This window comes from Cetorhinus maximus, chromosome 9 (genome assembly GCF_964194155.1).
Source record: "Cetorhinus maximus chromosome 9, sCetMax3.hap1.1, whole genome shotgun sequence".
Lineage (NCBI taxonomy): Eukaryota > Metazoa > Chordata > Chondrichthyes > Lamniformes > Cetorhinidae > Cetorhinus > Cetorhinus maximus.
In genome coordinates, this window is record NC_135887.1 from 89,427,138 (window position 1) to 89,448,343 (window position 21,206).

The 21,206-nt window shown below is 45.7% G+C and overlaps 1 protein-coding gene across 9 annotated transcripts in view; it reads left to right on the forward strand.

The window, feature by feature from the left end:
* The window catches only part of dagla (diacylglycerol lipase, alpha), a 485,173-nt gene that overhangs the window by 360,847 nt on the left and 103,120 nt on the right, over nt 1–21,206 (forward strand). For all 9 annotated transcript variants that reach the window (XM_078549077.1, XM_078549076.1, XM_078549078.1 and 6 more), the window contains 2 exons: nt 2,117–2,194; nt 11,731–11,855. In XM_078549077.1, the coding sequence (XP_078405203.1) occupies nt 2,117–2,194; nt 11,731–11,855 (203 nt within the window). The remainder of the gene's footprint in view (nt 1–2,116; nt 2,195–11,730; nt 11,856–21,206) is intronic.

Genomic DNA, 21,206 nt, shown 5'->3' on the forward strand with positions numbered 1-21,206 from the left:
GCTGCATTGTTCCAGTGAAGCCCAACGCAAACTGGAGGAACAGCACCTCATCTTCCGACTAGGCACTTTACAGCCTTCCGGGCTGAATATTGAATTCAACAACTTTAGATCTTAAACTCCCCCTCCCCCCATCTCCACCCCGTTTCTTCCCCCTCCCTTTTGTTTTTTTTTCAATAATTTATATAGATTCTTCTTTTCCCACCTATTTCCATTATTTTTAAATCTACAACTAATACTTTGTTAGTCTTTCCACCCCACCCCCACTAGAGCTGTACCTTGAGTATCCTGCCATCCATTCTTAATTAGCACTTTTCTTAGATAATATCACCACCTTCAACACCTCTTTGATCCTTTTGTCTGTGACATCTTTTGATTATCTGCTCCTATCACTGCTTGCTTGTCCCCACAACCACCCCACCCTCAACTTCTCTCTCCCCCCGCCCCCCACCTTAGACCAGCTTATATTTCACCTCTCTCCTAACTATACTTCAGTTCTGCCGAAGGGTCATGAGGACTCAAAACGTCAACTGTTTTCTTCTCCGCCGATGCTGCCAGACCTGCTGAGTTTTTCCAGGTAATTCTGTTTTTGTTTTGGATTTCCAGCATCCGCAGTAGCTTTTAGCTTTTTGTTTTTATCTCTGAAGCCAAAGACTTGCTTTGACATGCCACTGGGCTGTGTTTTCCTCATTTGCATGTTGTTGACCTCTATCTACTTATGGGTGAAATTGCAGGGAGGTGGAGAGTGCTGGAATGAGACCCCAAGCTGCCCTCTGCCTCCACCCACCTTGGACCTGATGAAATATAAGTTAAGGGAGGCTGAAAGAAGTTTAGTTCTTAGTTTTCTCTTTTCCTAACTCACATTCCTAAGTCTATCAACATCACATATTCTCTACACAATAAGACACTGAGTTGCCCTGTTTTATAACTTAACTAGTGTTTCAAAGCATCCACAAGAAAATCTGTTAACACTCTGAATAAACTTGCAATTTCACTCCCTGCCTGCTCCCTTTTGGAAGCAACTTGCTATATTCCTTCCCAAGGTACAGCTGGGATCATAAATACAGTTATTCTTTCCTTGGTGCAGTTCAATTGAACTTTCTCTATTATTTTACACATTGGTCAAATACAGGGCTTGTATAGGTGCAGCTGTTGCACCAGATCTGCACATAGTTGTTGAAGATACAGAGCCAGTGTAAGTTCCACACATTATTCCAAAGGTGCTAATTTCATGTCATAATGGACTCTTGTGTTACCAGTTGCAGATTGGTATTGAAAATACTCTAGACTGAACTAATCTTATCTTTGTTTTTCCTAAAATTCTGAAGTGCATTAGGTGCCTGTTCTAAAATTTGTAGTATGCTTTCATGTGTACTAATATTAGCAAATTGAATTGTTGGTAAATGCACCATGTAACTGAGTTAAATACAGATCAAAAAAGCCTTGATTTGATTTTCCATTTGTGCTAAGTTTGTTAGCCCCAACAGGAGCAGCAGTAAGGGTACTACAGTTGATTTTGTGTCCCTCAGATATTGAAGGTTCTGCTCCAGAATGAAATTCAATTGAAAGTGCATATATGTGGACATTAAGTAAGGAGAGGGTGAGGCTGTGAGGGTGTCCTTTATCACCGAACAGCCTTCAGCACTCTCACACTTGATTCATAACAATGGACACTTGGGTGAGTTACTGGAGATCATTCAGCACCAGTGAATTTAGACCCCCACCACAAATCAGTACCTAGAGAAAGGCTGGGTGGAAGGCTGTGACCAATATATGTTACTTAACCAGAACGGCTGTTGTATATTTAATCTTAAACTCCATTTAATCCTTTTAATCACTTCCATATGAGCCTATTAAAAAGCCATGCTCTCAATGGCTGGCAAATATGTTGGGCAGAGGTCAGAGAAAGAAAGATTGTGAAGGCTGGAAATACAAGAAATAATGGACACATCAAGCAAGTAAGCATCTGAAAGAAAAAGATATGTCATATTTAGTTTCTACCCTTCATCAAAACAGCATAAATGAGGGTATGGTGAATGGGGGAAAAAGAGTGCCTGGTGTTGGAATTCTCTGCTAATTTAAACTGCAACTTATGTCATTTTTCTTTTTCCCTCTATAGGCAAATAATGACATTTTGGCCTTTTTATCAGGAATTCCAGTCACTAGAAATACAAAGTACCTCGACTTGAAGAATGCCGTGAGTATTATTCCTTAATATATTTAAGCATTATGAAACAATTTGGCACATTGCCAATGTATAATGTAGCCCATGCTAAAGTGGGTAAGGGAAATAAAATATGACCAAATTATTTATTCTGAGAATCCATTTTCTCTGAGAGACATGTTAATGCATGATGAAAGCCTGCAGTTTGAGAAGAAGTTCAGTAGTTATGTTGCTATCTGCTCGGTGGTCACAAAGAATATTGAAGTGCCTGTTCCATTCAAACAATGGATTTGGTTGAGACTTTATCCTCTGCAGTTTTAGAGATATGACATAGTGGCAAAGGGTTGGGAAATACAGGTATCTCTTCCCCATATAACCTTTCAAAATATGTGACAATTCAGTTGATTGCATTTCTCCTGATATTTGCCATATGAGCCAGACATTGTGGTCTCAGTTACACATACCATTTTGCAGACACTGGAGAATTTTCAAGGGTGAGTACGTTCAATAAGTAAAAATAGGATTGACCATACTCAGTGCTTTGTTCTCAGCCAAATTCTCTGTTATTTTTTCAGATATGCAGGTGTCCAGCTAGCTCATTCCTTTTGTATTTGCCTTACTCCTTTTCCTACTGGAGTTAGTATTTATGTAGTCCACTGCTTACATGAGAAATAGAGAGAGAAATTAGCAGGACTACACACTTTATCATTCAGTTGTTTTACCATTGAGTGAGCAGCTTACATCATTTTGATGAATATGAATTCCTTTTTTAAAGAAGTCAGCAATACTACACTGATGGCTTAGTAGATAAATGTATTGCTTATATAAGCAGCATAGACAAGAAGATCCCTAATTTAATTCCTGATCTGTGCAGCTATTCTCATTAGTTAGGCAGCTTATGTAAGAAATTGAAGTAGGCCAAAAGACTGCATGAGCCGACTCCACCATAAGATAATGACTGATCTTCAATCTCAACTCCACTTGCCTCAACAATCCCCACATTGCTTAATTCCCCATGAGCCCAAGAAACTATCCATCTCGGCTTTGAATATGCTCAATGACTGATTTTGGCTACTGAAGCGGATATCTCAAGACGGGAAATTTCCCGACATTATGCTTCCGTGTTCTAGCCCCCAGCAAGGCATCCTTACTGATGTACTCTAACCCCCTTGCAATAAAGACAATCACACCATTTGCCTTTCTGATTGCCTGCTGTACCTGCTTGTTAACTTTGTGTTTTAGGTAGGACACCCAAATGTCTCTGAACACCAACATTTAATATTTTTTAAATGTTGAGAAACCTTTCAGCCATGGCTGAGCTGGTAGCACTCTTGCCTCTGAGTCAGAAGGTTGTGGGTTCAAATCCGACTTCAGGACTTGTGCACAAAAATCAATAGGTTTTTGGTACATTGCTGAAGTAGTGCTACACTGATGGACGTATTGTCTTTTGGATGAGGTATTAAGCTGAGGCACAGTCTGCCTTCACAGTTGGACATAAAATATCCCATGGCATTATTTTGAAGAAGACCAGGGGAGTTATCCCCAGTGTCCTCAGCAATATTTATTCCTCGAGAAACAACACAAAGATATTGTCTGATCACTATCAGACTGCTGTTTGTGGGAGCTTGCTGTGTGCCCGCTGCTGCAGTTCATACATTACACCAGTGATTATACTTCAAAAGTACTTCATTGGCTGTAAAGCACTTTGAGATGTCCAGTAATTTCAATGGGTCCTTTCTTTTCTTTTCTCTTCTTCCTATTAAAGTGAATAACTTCACATTTCTCTACATTATACTACATCTGTCAACTTCTTACCTACTCACTTAACCTGTCTGTCTCCTTTTGAAGACACTTTGTGTCCTCCCAACAGCTTATTTTCCCACTTAGTTTTGTATCGTCAGCAAACTAGAAAATGTTACATTTGGTCCCTTCATTCAATTCATTAATGTACATTGCAAATATCTGAGGTCCCAGCATGGATCCTTGGGACACCCCACTAGTGGCAGACTGCCAACCTGAAAATAACCCATCTATTCCTACTGTCTAATTTCTGTTTCCTTAACCAATCTTCTATCCATGATAACATATTACCCACAATTCCATGGGCCCTTATTTTGAATAACAACCTTTTGTGCAGCACCTTATCAAATACCTTTTGAAAATACAAATATACTACATCCAGTTGTTCTGCTTTATCTACCCTTCTAGTTACATGCTCAACAAGTTCTAATACTTTTGTTAAACACTATTTCCCTTTCATTACAACCATGTTGTTTCTGCCTAATCATATCTGATTAGGTAAAGACAACATGGTTGTAATAAAAGGGAAATGTACATGGCAACTACCAAGGAATAAGTTTCAATCACGGGAAAGATCCTTACAAGTATCCTAGTAAACCGTATCCTAGTAAACCATCTACTAGGCATCCTTGTAGGTGATGCCCTCCCAGAATTGCAGTGTGGTTTTAGAGCTAACCGTTGGACAGCCTCTATGGTGTTTGCAGCAAGACAACTGCAAGAGAGTAACATCAGGATCTAAATATGCTGTTCATAGACCTACCTAAAATTTTTCATTGTGTGAATCGACCTGGTCTATGGCACTTGATCTCCATGCTAGAAGGCCTAAACAAGTTTGTCAGGATCCTGTGCCTACTGTATGATGGCATGGTTGAATGTGTTTGCACCTGTGGCAAGATGTCTGATGCCTTTGCCGTAACCAGTGGTGTAAAGCAAGAATGCATTGTGACTCCCCAACTCGTCAACCTGCAATGTTTAAGGAAGCCACCAGAGACATGCCTGCAGACATCAACATTAGGTTCCATTCAGAGAAGGTATTCAATCTCTCCACACTGTGTACCTCCACCAAAGTCACGGAGGCTATAATCTGAAAGCTTCTTTATGCAGATGACTGTACCTAGATGCCCACAACAAGGAAGACATCTAGACATCCAGGCAGACAAATTCTAGAGTGCTACCAAAACTTTAATCTCCAAATCAGTGTCTCCAAGACTGAGGTTATGTTTCAGCCAGCACCAGGCACATGCTATGAAGCACAAGACAGAATCATTGATGGCACAAGTCTCAAGGCTGTAGAAAGATTCTCATACCTTGCTAGTGTGCTCTCTAGGGATGTCACTGTTGATGAAGATATCCATGCATGCATCCAGAAAGCAAGTTCTGCCTAAGGCCGACTCCATAATCGTGTCTGGAAGCAGAATAGCATCAAGCTGAAGACTAAAATCAGATGCTACTAGGCCATTGTCTTGCTGTATGATGCAGAATCCTGGATCTGCTCTAGGTGCCATTAAAGCTCCAGAACGCTTCCACCAAAAACAACTGAGGTCCATCATGAGAATTCGATGCCAGGACAAAATCACAAATGACGAGGTCCTTCAGCGTGCTGGACTCAACAGCATGGAGACCACCCACCAGAAAATTAAACTTACATGGTCAGGCCACGTCCCCCGTATGGATGACTGCAGAGTCCCCAAGCAGATCTTCTATGGGGAACCTTTTCAGGGTAAATGTCAGGGTGATCAGTACAAATAATACAAGAACACCCTAAAAAAGAGCCTTACCAACTTCTGCATTGAAGACCACCTCACTTGGGAAAACACTGCAGCCTACCAATCTATGAGGAGGTAAGCATTGAAATTTTGTTCAACGTGCTTTGAGGGCCATTTACATAAAACTCAGAATGTGTCCAGAGGAAGGCCAGAGTGGCACAGCTCTAGAAGTTCCCTCAAGCAACGACAATGACAACATGAACTGCCAGTTCTGTGGATGTCCATGCATCGGACTCTTCAGACATGAGAGGACCCACAGAAGACAATGAAGCCTTACATCTTGAACATACTCGAGTTATTATGAGGCATCTTCCAATGTTATGATTTTCTAAGTGCCTCAATAGACCTTAACTACCAATAGGGCTACGGAGGAAGTAAAACTGCTGAGAGTTCATTCTACTGTCCGTTATCCTCCTGCTGAAAAAAACATGACACTTATTTTTATTCATTCATGGAATGTGGGCGGCACTGGCTAGGCCAGCATTTATTGCCTATCCCTAATTGCCCTTGTTCAGGGGGTATTTAAGAGTCAACTGCATTGCTGTGGGTCTGGAGTCACATGTAGGCCACATTAGTGAACTAGTTTTTACAACAATTAGCAATGGTTTTGTAGTCATCATCAGACTTTCAATTCCAGATTTTTATTGAATTCAAATTTCAGCATCTACCAAGGTGGGATTCGAATCTGGTCCCCAAAGCATTACCCTGGGTCTCTGGATTACTAGTCCAGTGACAATACCACAATGCCACCACCTGCCCCTCGGCTCCACTATGAAGAATGAAGTACTGGAGAGCAACCAATATTTGCCCAGAAACATTTAGTAGCTTTAGGAACAGGGACAGAATTGAGCAGAAGAACTTTTAGTCCCTTGAGCCTATTCTCCCACTTGTTTAGATCATGAGTGACCTGAATCTCAATTTCATTTACCTGCTTTAGTTCCATATCCCTTAATACCCTCATCCAACAAAAATATTTTAATCTCAGTTTTGAAAATTTCAATTGACCTACCTTTAACAGCTTTTTGGGGAAGAAAGCTCCAGATTTCCATTATACCCTTTGTGTGGAGAAGTGCTTCTTAACATCACCCAAGAACAATCTTAAGGCTATCCATCTTTGTTCTAGAATCCCTCTGGGGAAAATATAAATTGCTTACTGAAGAAGTAAATATTCTATAAGCAACTAATATTTTAGCTGTAACAAAAACAGAATTACCTGGAAAAACTTAGCAGGTCTGGCAGCATCGGCGGAGAAGAAAAGAGTTGACGTTTCGAGTCCTCATGACCCTTCAGCAGAACTGAACAAAGTTCAGCCTCAACAAAGTGGCGACTCTTCATGTGTGAACCTAAGCAGTATGAGCTTTGGGCTATCTCATTATGGTTGTAAATTTTTGTTTAAACATTTTCCTGATGTTAGTTGACAGCACTTGTCATTCTGTTGTGAAAATGACATTGCACTAAAATGATCTGGAATTATTACTGCTGTATTAGATTCCTGGCAGTCCTCCTTTACTTATTGATGCAAACCCTGTTATGTTATGTGATGTAGTCAATACATTCCCAATTGCATTGCTCTGATGTTGTGATGTGAGGGTTGATTTTTCTCTTAGGGAATCCTTTGTTTTAATAAAGCTTTTGCTGTTAACAAAATGCCTTTTTATTGCATCCTTTCTTGGGTCGCCTTGGGAAAATGATGGATTCAATGTACCCCTGAAATTGAGAACAGTCTAAATCGCAGGCCAGACAAGCATTGTAATTGCAATGAAGCAGTGCCCTCTGTTGGAAGAGAAAGCAAAGAGCCAAAAGCTATCCAATCTGTTTATAAACTTGTGTCATTGTAGAATCCTACAACAGAGAAGGAGGCCATTCAGTGCATTGTGCCTGTGCCAGCTTGCTGAAAGAACTTACCCAATTAGTCCCAGTTCCCTGCTCTTTCCTGTAGCTCTGCAATTTTTTCTTTTTCGATTATATATCTAATTCCCTTTTGAAAGTTACTATTGTGCTTGATTTCACCATCCTTGCTGGCAGTGCATTCCAGATCATAACAATTCACTACATAAAAGCATGTCATCTTTCGTCCCACCTACCTCTTTTGCCAAATATCAAATCTGTGGCCTCTGGTTATCAATCTTGCCAGTCGAAACAGTTCCTCCCTGTACACTCTATTAAAATCCTTCAAATAATTTTGAGCACCTATATTAAACCTGGCCTTAACCTTCTCTGCTCTAAGGGAAACAATCCGAGCTTCTCTAGCCTCTCCACTTATCTCAGATCCCTCATCCCTGGTACCATTCCGATCATGAAGCATTAATTCTTGTGCCATTAGGAATCTGAAACATTACAGGTTGAACATCTTGTTTCTGCACATGAATAACCCACATTATGTATGTACTTTGAGGGAACAACAAAATATGCCCACCACCCTTCTAGCTCCTCCCCTCTCTGCCCCTCCACTGTACTGCACCACACTGCAAAACAAAGCCCTTCAATCATCAAATCTTCAGCTGCTTTGCCATTGATTAGCAGCGTGGCTGCTCTCCCACTGCTCAGCTTTTATTTTCACCTCTTTGATTTGCTTAAGGTTGTTTCATTATCCTGAAGATGCTATATAAATGCATGGGTTGTTCTGCAACAGTTCAGATGTCCATTATTCTAATCTCTGAAATTGTAACAATAATGGATAATTGAGTAGTAAGTAGTCTAGTAGACAAGATGTTCAGAGATGGACGTGTGAAACAACTATGATTTATAATCATTTGAATCTGAAAACAAAATTGCATCCTTGAAATTAACCATAAGTATTTGCCACTTTTTCAAATAATTTTAATGTACTTAAATTATATGAGGAGTCATTCAGTTTTTTTCTGCTGCTCACAGTGTCATATTTGCATCTGGACAGCAGATCAGAAATTGCATATCAAATGGGACTAGTTGGATACTTGGATTTAATTGCATTAATATTCTACCAGTTTTAAATAAATGCTGGCATATGTCTTACCCGTATGCACCTTTTTAATTACTTGCAAGATAGAGTGGAAATGGTTTACAAATCAACATAACCCCAAGGTTTTAATGGTCATCTGTCATAAGAATGTAACTTTTAGCAACAGGACAAAAACACTGGGCACACCTAGCCATCCCTTTCTGGTGGATAAGTCAACCTTCTCATTATATTTGTTAATCCCTTCTCTGTCAACAATGCAGCTCATTATCTCTTGAATCAATTTATGCTGCTTGCTTCTATGTATGAAGCTATGGGTATGACCCTTCGCCATGGTGTAGCCATGGCAGCGGATCAAAACCTGAATTACTTACAGGCATATTGAACTTTTTGAGGAAGACATGTGTTTTACAAAAAGACCCACAATCGAAAGCTGGCTGAGAAAATTCTTATGTGGATTACGCTTGACCAGTTAATTCAGGGAGAATGGAATGTCGCACCTAAAAGGTGTCAAGGCCTACTTCAGACAGAGACACTTGAAAGGGAGAGATGCAATGCAAAAAACAATTCTAAGCTCCTGTGGTTGCAGAGACAATGGAGACTGATCTCAGAATGCGGAAATGGTCTGAGTTGAAAGAAAGCAGATCCTGGGCGAAAGACATGTTTTGTTTTTCCCTTCCAGGAATACACAAGAAAAGGGGTTAAAAAGCCAACGGAAAACCTGATCTGTGTGTGCTAGTTCTGGTGTGCTAGTTCTGGTGTTCTGGTTCAGATGTGCTAGTATGTGCTGTGAACATCAAGAAGGCACCCCTGCAGCTTGCAGGTAAAAAAGTCTTTCTGTGTTGCTGGAAGCAAATCTCAACTCGGCAAACCTACAGTCAAAAAGAAACCAGACAACTCCTGGTAACCTGCAGAACCAAGTCTCTCCAAACCAACTGCTCAACTGACAAAGTCAGCTCTACCAGAATCACCCAACTTAACGGCCACAATGTTTTGCCATCTACTCCTCATGGACAAGCCAAAGATTGATTCGTATACCTTTTTGAATTTTATTTTTGGACTCAACTTCTCATTTCTGACCTGTGTGTGTGCATGTTGCACTTTTATTATTTTTTCTCGGGTTTTTAGTAACTAATAAACTCACTCTTTCTTTAACTCTAGAAAGCCTAGTTAAATTCGCTCCTTCTAAAACATAAATACATTTGGACTTGGAAAAGATATAAATGAGAAAAGGGATCCTTTTTAAATTAACCTTGTTGTGACCAACTGAGGAGGTTGAATAAAGAAGGGATGTCAGTTTATCCTTCCTCATCTGCAAGTATAATAATTTTTGGTATCTCATCCGGGATCATAACAAATTGGGAAACCTTTCCCAGGGACCAGTCGTAACACTGTTTAGCTTATCTCATCACCTGCAATTCTGATTTGATTACATTGAATCACCTAACCAGATGAGATTATGGCTGGAATTTTCTGGCCCCGTTGGCGTCGGGCGTCATGGCAGGTAGTGGGGGTAGACAATATGGTGAGAAGGCCAATAATTGGTTTCACACCGTCGTGAAACCAGTTTGCGATCGTCCGCTCCACACATCAATGGCGGGCCGAGTTTCCCGCCGCCGCACAGGAACCTAATTTCAATACTTTAGCATCTCACTATAAGCCCTGCTGGCCGGAATCACCTCCCCAAGCTGGACCATCGGGACACCTCAATCACGTCACCATCTTTCACAACTGTACATAAGTGACGTGCACCTGGTGAACTGCACTTCACTCGGACTTCGAGGTTTGTTTGCCTACCTTGCTTCGGGCAGCACTCGTGGTCATCAGCACTAGGCAGCACCACATCACTTTTAGGGGGGCTGCTGGGCAGGCCTCTACCTACCAGGCCAACCATAAGGTGGGGGTGACTTTTCAACAGCTGCAGAGCTAGGGCTTGCTTGGGGAAGTGGGAGAAGTGGCCTCAGGCAAGGGAAGAGGCTGCAGGGCGAGGGCTGTACTGGGGAAGGGGAGCACCCCAGAGTGTGTGTGGGGGCAAATGTTGATCTGTGTAAGTGGCTTCAAGGTGGCGAGGACTGAGGAGGCAGTATCCAGAGGCAGTGAGGCCAGATGGAGATGTGAGGTTATGTATGAGACAGTGAGCAGTGATGTTCTTTGAGCTGGCAGTGGCTAAGATGCCAGTGAATGTGCGATGGCCTTGTGAGTGTGAGAGTCTAGGGTGATAAGATTGTTGCCTTACCTTGGCAGCACGGATGAGGCATTCACCCCTTTTCTGCACTGGATGGCTGACCTCATGTGTGCAGCATTGGCACTGACCACCTCTGCCACCGCCTCCCAAGCTGGAGTGGTAAGACTGATGGTCCTCCTGTGGTCAGGACGGGGGTAGAGGACATTGCGGTGGGCCTCCAAGGCATTGAGAAGACGTCCCGGGGTGGGTCACTAAATTGGGGGGCTGCACTCTTCTTGGCTTTGGGGGCGGGGGGCATGTCCTTGGAGAAGTTCTGGACTGCAAGCATTGAGAAGTGTGTATTGTGCCTTGCACGAGGAAGTGATGAGGTAACGGTGTGGCGGGCAAATTGGAGGCCGCCTGCCAGCGAGACAGCGTGTTTCCTGTGGCTGCATAATTAATGAGGCAGGAATGGGATGATACCATGTGAGAACCACCATTGTGGCCGGCAGGTAAAACGACTTTTTTCCCGCCCACTACCACGCTTAGTACAAATCTGGGACAATTCCGCCCTATGACCCTTCCAGGGAATAGTTGATGTGCAAGTGAAGTGCTGAAAACCATATTCCACACATTGAGAAATGAAGACAAAATATTTGGAAGGATTTTATGTTTGAAGTAGGGTTTACATAACATTACTGAGTAGGGAAAAGATTTAATGCGGTGAAAAATAAATTGGTTTAATCTGTCACAGAAGATTGCGAACTCGTAATGAAATAGGAGGTCTTTACTATTACCAGCTAGAAAGTGCATGCAAAGTTTTGCAATTAGTTTCATTTGTAAATAAAACCTTTTATTAATTTAGATAGGTGAGCAAGTAATTTTTGTTCTTTTTTTTTAGCAAGAAATGCACATGTATAAGGAGGTGTGCTACTACATGCACTTTGCAGTGGCTGCCTATGGCTGGCCCTTGTACTTAATGCGAAACCCAACCTGTGGACTCTGCAAACTAGCCAGCTCATGCTCGTGAGTAATATTTATTTCCTTAATGTTGTAAAAACAATTCAATAAATTCAAATACAGTGTTTCAGGTTCTGGATTGTTATACTGTTCCATGCTTTATTCAGATAGCAAGCATAAATGCTCTTTGACTTAAAAAGATGGAAGCAAGGTGTTTGCTCAGTTGCCTTCATCTTTTAGCCCACATATAAAGCTTTTTTTCTGGCTGTCTCATTCTGAAAAGGGTCCTAAATGAAATTAGTGTGATCGTTCATTATTTGTTTCCCAGTGGGTAGAAATCCACAGGATAACCTTGTCTCAGATTCACTATAATTGGAGATTTGTTTGATAAACAGTTAAGAAAATTCAATTTGCTTACTGAGGACACAGAGGAGATCAGATAATTGGGATAAGAAGGAGAAGAAGCAGAAATACTTCAAGCTTCTGATCACTATCTAGTGGCTCCTGCTAGGGAGTGTGTTGTTGGACATAGGCTGAGAATAAGAATTGTTTTAAAATCTACCAAAAATTCCACTGGCACACTCGAGGCTCATGGTTGAAGATTGGTCATTTGGAGAATGGTTGGTGCCCATGAAATGATCTCAACATGAGTTAATACCTACAGGAGAATAAACTGGAGGGCAAAAATCTGGAACCATCTCAGTAATGAGATGACGCATGGAGCCATTATGCCACAGAGTGATGGATTTAGGTTTTCAATTGAGCTGCCAAGCATTTCTTTGCAAGGAAGGGAAGTTTAAGAGTCATTCCCCAGAAGCTCCAGTGTACCTTCCAGTGGTCAGTTTCAGAATTACATTGACAGAGTTCTGAGTGATAGTTGTACTGCTCACCTTGTTCATAGATGCTATTTAATAAATAGGGGAAAAAATGTACTTTTGGAAGTCTCACCTAGCAAAAATTCTAAATTCCCTGGTTTTTAGAGATCAATTCTATCCGGAACCTTTTTAGTGATATTGCTTAGGCCGGAATTTTCCGACCCCATTGGCGCCGGTGGGCGGAGGCGTGGTGAGAACAATATGGCGTAAAGGCTAAAAATTGGTTTTATGCTGTAGTGAAACCAGTTTATGATTGTATGGGCTACCCATCAATGGCGAGCCGCATTTCTCACCACCGCACGCCAGAAATATCATTTTATACATTTGCACCTCATTATAAGCCCTGCTCACCAGAATCATCTCCGCACGTCAAATTTACCACCCACGTTGGCATGACTTCAGAAACGCATGCTGCATGACTGCCTTTAGAAGGTGTGCATTTGGTGACCTGAACTTCGAAAGAAACTCGGAGCTGAGGGCACACAACCTTGCACAGCGCAGCGCTCATGGGCATTGTCCATAGGACACCAAGGAAGAGGTGCCGTGCAGTCACTGGGGCCACAGGCAAGTCGCTTTTTCAGTACGGTGCCAGGGTGAGGGCTGTAGTGCGGGTCAGCCGGGGGTTGGGGTTGGGGGGGCGGTGAGGGGGCAAGGCAAGGCAGCAGAGACTGAAGGAAATACCCAAGCACATGTCAGGTTGGTGGGAAGGTGGAGGAAGCAACCACACTCTTGGAAAAACTTGTCAAAAGTAAGCATTCTTCTACAAATGAGGCTGTTCAGCTGCAGTTCCATTGACATGCTTTTCTTGCTTTTCTGCCCATCAAGCAACGCATAAGCATGAAAGTGCCACCAAATGCTCTGGAACATTTCACCCCTTGGGTGCAGACTGCAATTTAACGTGCATTTTAGGGGGCAACTGAGCAATTGGCTGACTGGGCAGGTTGTAGAATCCCCTTGCGAAAGGTGGCCATGGCACAGGCACTGGTGGAGGTGCTTACAGCCCCTTGCAATGTCTTTATTAAGGTTTGGACCAGCATCCATTATGGTTCAAGCTGACAGCACATCCTTGCAGTGTGGGTTAGGAGAATGTCTGCGCCTGAGCTGAGATCACAGCATGCAGTCCATTGGCTGAAGCTGCCGCCAATAGGTCAAGTGAAGTGGGGTGGAGGTGGGTGGGGTTTTGAACATCCACGTGGTGGCCAGCACTCCCCTGCATGCGTGAAGGGGTCTTCAGATTTAACCAGGAGAGGTTCTTAGTAGACCCATGCTAACCCATGCGTCTCTCTTTGATCCTGCAGGAGGAGGAGTTCATCAGGATCATGGAGCCTGGTGATCTAGCGGTATGCCTCATGGCTTTAAGAGACCAGAGAAGAAGAGAGTGGCGAAGGAGCCTGGCTCAGCAAAGGGAGGAGCACCTCCCTTGAGCTGAAGGGCGGCAGGGCCTGCTGCACATGCAGCTGAAAATCCACAATGAGCTGCCACTCAAAGGCACCTCACTAGCCCCAGGGTCTCTAGACAGTGCCTGTTATTCCTGCAGATGACCGAGAGCCAGTGTCGCCGAAGACTGCGCATGTCGAGGGAACTGGTCAGTCACATATGCCATCTGCTGCAGGATTTGGAGCCACGGGGATGTGGAGGGCATCGACTGCCAGTGGCCAGAAAGTGACTATGATGCTCAATTTTTAAGCCACTGACTCCTTCCAGGGCGCCATAGGTGAACTGTGCAAAGTTCCATGCACAAGTGTATCCAGGAGGTCACAGACGCCATCTTCGAGAAGGCACAGAACTTTGTACATTTCGCCAGGGATCAGGGAAGCCAGGAAGCAAGAGTGCTGGGATTTGTGCACATCTCAGGTTTTCCACAGGTGTAGGGTGCCTCCGCTGCATCTCCATGACATGAGGCTGAGGGTATGTGCTCTGATGAGCAGTGTTTGTGTCACCCAGATGTGAAACCTTGGTTCCTGCACAGTATAAAGCCAGGTGTCTCAATCCAAGGCCTCTTCCCTGTGCAGTGTATAACCTTCAGACCAAAGTAATGATCCAGTTTAACACTCACTGGACACATTAGTGAAGACTGCACCTCGATGGTGCTTGTCATTGCTGCTAGAGTGTCGTGGGCAGGTGTCACAGAGTTCCGTCATTCGCTCAGTATGCTCTCAGCACCTTTGAGGTGGGGCTGGCTCCCCATCCCTTCAGCATCTATGACCGGTGATGCTGTGCTGCTGAAGGGGTCAGGTGTTGAAGACTGACAAAGGATCAAGTGCATTTAAAGTTTTACCGACTGTGTCCCCATAATATCACCTTGATCACAAAGCGCAAGTGAGCTGTCCTCAGCCAGACAGGAGTTAGACACTCTCAGAGACAATGTGAAGACCTATGGAGTGTCCTCACTGCATGTTGTTATCATTCTCCTGGAATCCAGCAACTATTAGGGTCTCTGCTGCATTTCCATCACATGAGCCTGAGGGTATGTGCACTGGCATCAGCCATGCAGGAGCCAAACATTCACAGATGCAAGGTGAGGATGTCAGGACTGTCCTCACTACATCTCATCATCATCCCCCACAAATCTTGAGGCTATGAGGGCCTTCCCAGCATGCCTGCCTCGTCTGGCCAGAGCATTGCCCTCATCGCCTGCATCCTCGCCTTCGAGGACCTCATCATCGTCATCCCCTTTGACATCCTCTTCATCGGAGGGTACGTGAAGCTCCTCCATCTCCTTCTCAGCTAGGTCCTTTCCCCGTTGCAGCACCAGGTTGTGGAGCGCACAGCAAGCAACAATGATGCACGACACCCTCTGGGGACTGTATTGCAGTGTGCAAACACTCTCTGTTGTGTGCCAGCTTGACCTGCGTGAAGACTCATGGAGAGTGTGTCAGCAGGACGCCTGCCAGGCCAGATGCAAAGGATGCCTAGCATGCGTGGGCAGTGAGTGGTGCCAAGGATGGGATGAGGACATGATCCGCAGGGTAGATGAAGGTGTGTGTGAGAGAGTGAATGGTAATGTCCCTTGAACTGACAGCGAGTGAGATTCTTGTGGATGTTTGATGGGTCTGTGAGTGTGAGAGTTGAGAGTGATGAGAAGAGTGACTTACTCTGGCGGAATGGGGGAGATCATTCATCCTTTTTCAGCACTGGGTGGCTGTCCACTTTTGCAGGGCATTGGTGCTGACCACTGCTGCCACCGCGTCCCATGCTGTCACCTTGCTTGTTGGTCTTTGCCCGTAGAGGACATCGCAGCAGGCCTCCACTGCATCCAGTAGGCACCCGAGGGAGGCATCAATTTGGGGGCAGCTTGTTTCCTCCCTTTGGCAGTCATGACTTTGCAGCAGCTTCCAACCCCTTAGAGAGTGCTAGCTCTGTGCAGGGGCACCCTTTAAATATGGCACCCAGATTACTGAAGGCCTGTGGTGATGGTGAGGTGGGCGAATCATTGGCTGCCCCACCAGTGATCCGGTGTGTTTCCCAGGAATGCATTATCAATGAGGCAGGACGTACTGGGAATGGGGCAATATCGCACGAAAACCCGCCATTGCAGCCAATGGGTAAAACGTCCTTTTTCCCACTCACTACCGCACTTTGTGCAAATCTGGGATGATTCCACCCTTACTGTTGCATTCTATAGTCCCATTATCCACTCTGTATTTTACTATCATCTTTGTTACTGCCTCCATGATTGTGAATCTCTGTTTTTATATCTCTCTCTCCCTATTTTTATTTTCTTCTTCCCTTTTTTTATTGTCCTTCCATCTGTTTTTCTTACTTTCTATGTTACTCTCACCGTTGCTGTCATTCTTTCTTTCTTACTCATTTTGCTGTTGCTCTCCCATGTTTGCTGCTACATTCCGTTTTGTGTTTCTCTCTTTCAGTGTTAGTGTCCACCATTCTCTGTGACTATAACCTCTCCCTCTGTCTGTTGCTCTCTTTTTCATTTTTTTCCTGTCTCTTAACTGCTCTCTCTGATCCTTTTAATGCTTGATTGTCCTTACTATCCATCTACAAACCTTTTGATAGCTTTGTAAGAATAATACAATTAAAAATATGAAAATAAACAATGTAAGGGAGTCATATTTAAGATGTTTGTCCTGAATGGCTGATCAGTACACCCCTTTTGTTGCATCCCACAGCACTCGCAGAAATAAGTAATATCTGAACATAGACCAAGTACTATAGGAAAGAGTGCTGTATAATTTTGGAGTTTAAAAATATGCTGAAAAGATTGCACTACGGAAATCACCATTTTATTGCACGTGAAAAATAACCTTTAATGCAAGGAAATATGAAGATGAATGTTTAAGATGATTGGGAGTAACTGTATATTTAAAACTTCTTGGTGCCTTATAATTTCTGGGATGAATGTGGAGGTATCTGCAACCGGGGCAGAATTTTCCGTTTGTTGGTCGGGCGGATCCAACCGACACGGCGGTGGGTGGGCGATTGCCGTTGGAGAAACGGGCCGCGCCGCTATTTTCCGCAGGCGGGCCAATTAAGGCTCGTCCAGCGGGTAAGCGACTCCCATGGAGAACGGGAAAATAGTCACGGGGGCGGGCGGCCTCAGACTGCTGATTCCAATGGGGAGCCGGCAGCCTGTATAAAGAGTGGCCTGGCAGCCTGCTTGAAGCAGTGCACCATGGCCACTCGTGGAGAGAGGGAGGTAGGTCCGATTGGACAGCAGCATGAGCAGGAGGAGGGGGGCAGGCTGCAGGAGAGGTCAGCGGGGGGGCCACTGTGCCCCCACCCCGATTTTCAGATGCATGCCTTGCTGTCCTCTTCCCAGAGGTGTCTATCCGTCGGCACGTGCTGTATCCAGAGGATGGGAGGAGGAGGAGGGCCCCCCATGTCACCAGCCAGGCATGGGAGGAGGTGGCTGTCAGTGCCCATGATAATGTGTGGTGCACTGGCACCTAGTGCCACAAAAGATTCAATGATTTGCTGCGCTCTGGACAGGTGAGTACCATGTCGGTCTTGGCCATTTGACCCAGAAGGCAGCCTTAGCCTTTGAGCCCCCCCACCATGTCTTGCTGTCGTCACTGCATAGGGCATCTGGCACATGCTGGGTGGGTAAATGGGTACTGACCATGCTTACATCAGCTTTAGTGGTTGATGAGAAGATGGGTTCTCCCCACAGCATATGTTGGTGTTTGTGGCATTTGAGTAGTCTGGGGGGAGGCCCCTAGACACATACTCAGAACTCCAACACATGTCATATTGATGGTAATGAGATGGTGCAAGGGGTGCCTCAAGGTGTTTTGGCCAAGTGGCATCTGCTGGCATCGGCGCCGCACCTAGTTGCGCTTCCTTGCCATGGGCGCTAAGACCCGTGTGTTATTCAAAGTGATGGATGCCAAATGTGTCCAAGGTGGCCATTGCAGGAGGGGGTTGGGAGCAGCCATACTATCTTCTGGTGACTGATCACCAGTAGTGTGGACAGGAGCCGCTGGAGGCCTCAGATGGGCCACTGTGGTTGGGGTGTGGCGTGCGCATGCAGAGTACATGAGCGAACAACCCCAATAAATCCTCTTCTCTGTTTTGCAGGCAAAAGGTCACCACAATGCCCGGGAGCGCCAGAGGACTGGTGGTGGGCGTGCCCTCCTCCAGTGCCTCACAACCTTTGAAGAACAGGCCATGGAGCTGGGCAGGAGGCCAGGACGGCTGCGGGTGGCGAGGCTGGGGTCCAGCAGCCAGGTATTTGAGGTCCACAGTCCCATCCACTCTGTCTGCCCACCAAGCAAACCACTGATGGTTGCTGCAATCGTTAATGCTGAAACAATGCTCATTCACAGACTGAGACATTCTGACATGTGGGTCATACAGAAGGGACCCTTGTCCCCTTGAGGATTCGCGTCTCCACCACCTTCCAAAGTCACCTTATCCCATTTATGACCACTATCACCATGGTCTAACATGCCATTGGATCGCTGCTGCACAGCCAAAGAGTTATTGCATCTTAAGGGGTTTGGGACCTCCAGCACCCTTTCAGCCAGTGCGCCCCACATTACTTTGTCCAAAAGGTCCTCAGCATCTCAGCTGTGAACCTCATGGCACTCAACTTAGGTGAATGCCACCATGTTACTCATCCCTGCGCCAAGGGGAAATGTTGCCTTCTACCTACCTGGTCTATGCCCCTCCTAACGGAATGAAGGCCAATAACGTGACCTTCCAATCTCCTGTGATCCACAGCAAATGTCACAACTGTTTGCGATGTTTCCTCAGCCCCGCAACTATCCAGGCCAGAATGCATGCAGGTCAGGTCCCTCTGCACTCTCCCCACTCCTATGGTACATAACATACCATGTGGCATTCCTGAGGCCATCTGACCAGCCTGTCTGCATGTGCGTTTAATGGTTGGGGCTCCTCTTGACTCTTTTCCCACCTCACCAATGTTCATCTCCTTAGGGTCTTGAAGGGTAAGCGACTTATGAGGCTGGGGGGGGGAAGGGATGAAAGATTGAACTGAATGTACGCTAACTGATGCAGTGTCCTTGTTGTTAATTTCAGCATCACCACCAGAGCGACCCGCACCTCGACACCACAGCCCCCCCTCCACACCTGAGGGCCAACATGTGCAACTTGCGGCACATCATTTCAGCCAGCCAGGCACCAGCGCAGACACACACACCTCGGTGGGGACTTTACCGTCGGCTAGTGCCCCGGGTCACAGTGGAGAGGACACTTCACAATCACTGGAGGAGATGGTAGGGACAGAGAGTGCCGATGGCGCCAGCAGCTGGAGGGCTGCAGGGGACGAGGCACATGCTGAGTCCAGCATTGATGGCGTGCCTCTGGAGTTGTCCCCAATGCAGCAGCTGCAGGACAGGCAACAGGAAGTGCATTTGCATCTGGCAGGGTTGCATGAGGGAATGCTTCAGTTGCTCTCTGAGACGGAGGAGCCCAGGCAGAGTGCACGTGATGGTTTGACCCTCAGGGCAGAGCTTCAGGCTTCCTCCAATGAGAGATTGGCGACTCTCATAGAGAGGGGCTTCAATCAAATGGAACATTTAATGATTGTGATACGCTCTGACCTGCAAGCCCTCACAGCGGTACTGGCCACGGGTGGTCATTCCCAATGTGGGAGATGTTGTGGGCACCAAGCGTCGGCACTTGGTCCCCATGCATTTGCGATGAGCAGGGAGGTTGAAAGGGACCTCATGTCAGCACAGCAGCTGCCTGTTGTCGCTGTGAGCTCCTCTCAGGGTGCTCCAGATTAGGGCAGCAGCTCCTCCGCCCCTCTGCCAGTCAACGTTTCTTCCGTTGAGGCTGCGACAACTGGGGAGGTGCCAGTTCAGGAACTGGCCACTCCTTCCCAGGCGAAGCCATCACAGGCTCCACGGGCCAGAGGACGCCCACGAAGGTCATCAAGGCCAATAGGACAGCAGAGTCAGCAGGCTGTCTCACAATCCACTCCGAGCGATGGGGCGGCACCTAGACATAGCACCCGGAAACGTAAGCATAAGGCACGTTAGGCACTCCACGGGTATGTCACTGGTGATTTTGTGTTGGCCTTAGAATAGGGACCCAAATTTTTCTTATTGCAATGGAGTGTTGTTTGCTTTTCTTGTGGACAAAATAAAGTCCACCTTTGTTACCGTGGCTGAGGGTCTTTTGTTTGTGGCGCATTTTTCTTTTTCACATAATTATCATGAGTGTTTAAGTGGACATTGACGTTTCTGTACTAAGCCCTTAGTTGCAGCTGAACAGGTGGAAGGTGTGGCACCTAAGTGCCACGTGTGGAAGTGCCAGGCAATACTGTTCCTGCTGATCCATGTGCGTGGAGCTAGCTGAAGGTTCTTTGAATTAAATTGTCCCGGGTGTCCCTGCCTTCTTGATGTAATTGTGGGTCGTCGTTCTGCCCCTCATCATCGCCCTGTGCTTCCTCATCCTCTGAGCCACTGCTGGATTCATCATGTGCAGCCTCATCCACTGTGTCAAGGTCTTCATCGTCAACTGCATTCCCCCCTTTCCAGCGCAAGATTGTGCAGGGCGCAGCAGACTACCACTGTCACAGAGACGCGATCTGGGGGGTACTGGAGTGTGCCCCTGAGCGGTCCATGCAACGAATCGCATCTTGAGAAGATCGATGGCTCTCTCCACCACAGCCCTTGTGGTGCCCTGGCTCCTATTGTACCACTGCTCAGCTTCTGTTCTTGGATGGCGTAGTGGCATCATGAGCCACCTTCTGAGGGGATAGCCCTTGTCACCCAGCAACTAACCATCCAGCCGAGCCGGAGCACTGAAGAGCCTTGGGACCTGGGAGTGTCTGAGGATGTAGGCATCATGGGAGCTGCCTGGGTACCTTGCACAGACTTGTAAAATCTGCATCCTGTGATCACACACTATCTGCACGTTCATGGAGTGGAAGCCCTTCCTGTTGACGAAGGCACCGGGCTCACCTGCTGGCGCCTTGATGGCCACATGTGTGCAGTCTATTGCACCCTGGACGCAGGGGAAGCCAGCAATGGCCGCGAAGCCTCTGGTTCTGGATGAAGGTGGATACCCGTCTGAACAGAGCATCTGTAATCTGCTTGACACAAGTGTGGGCAGC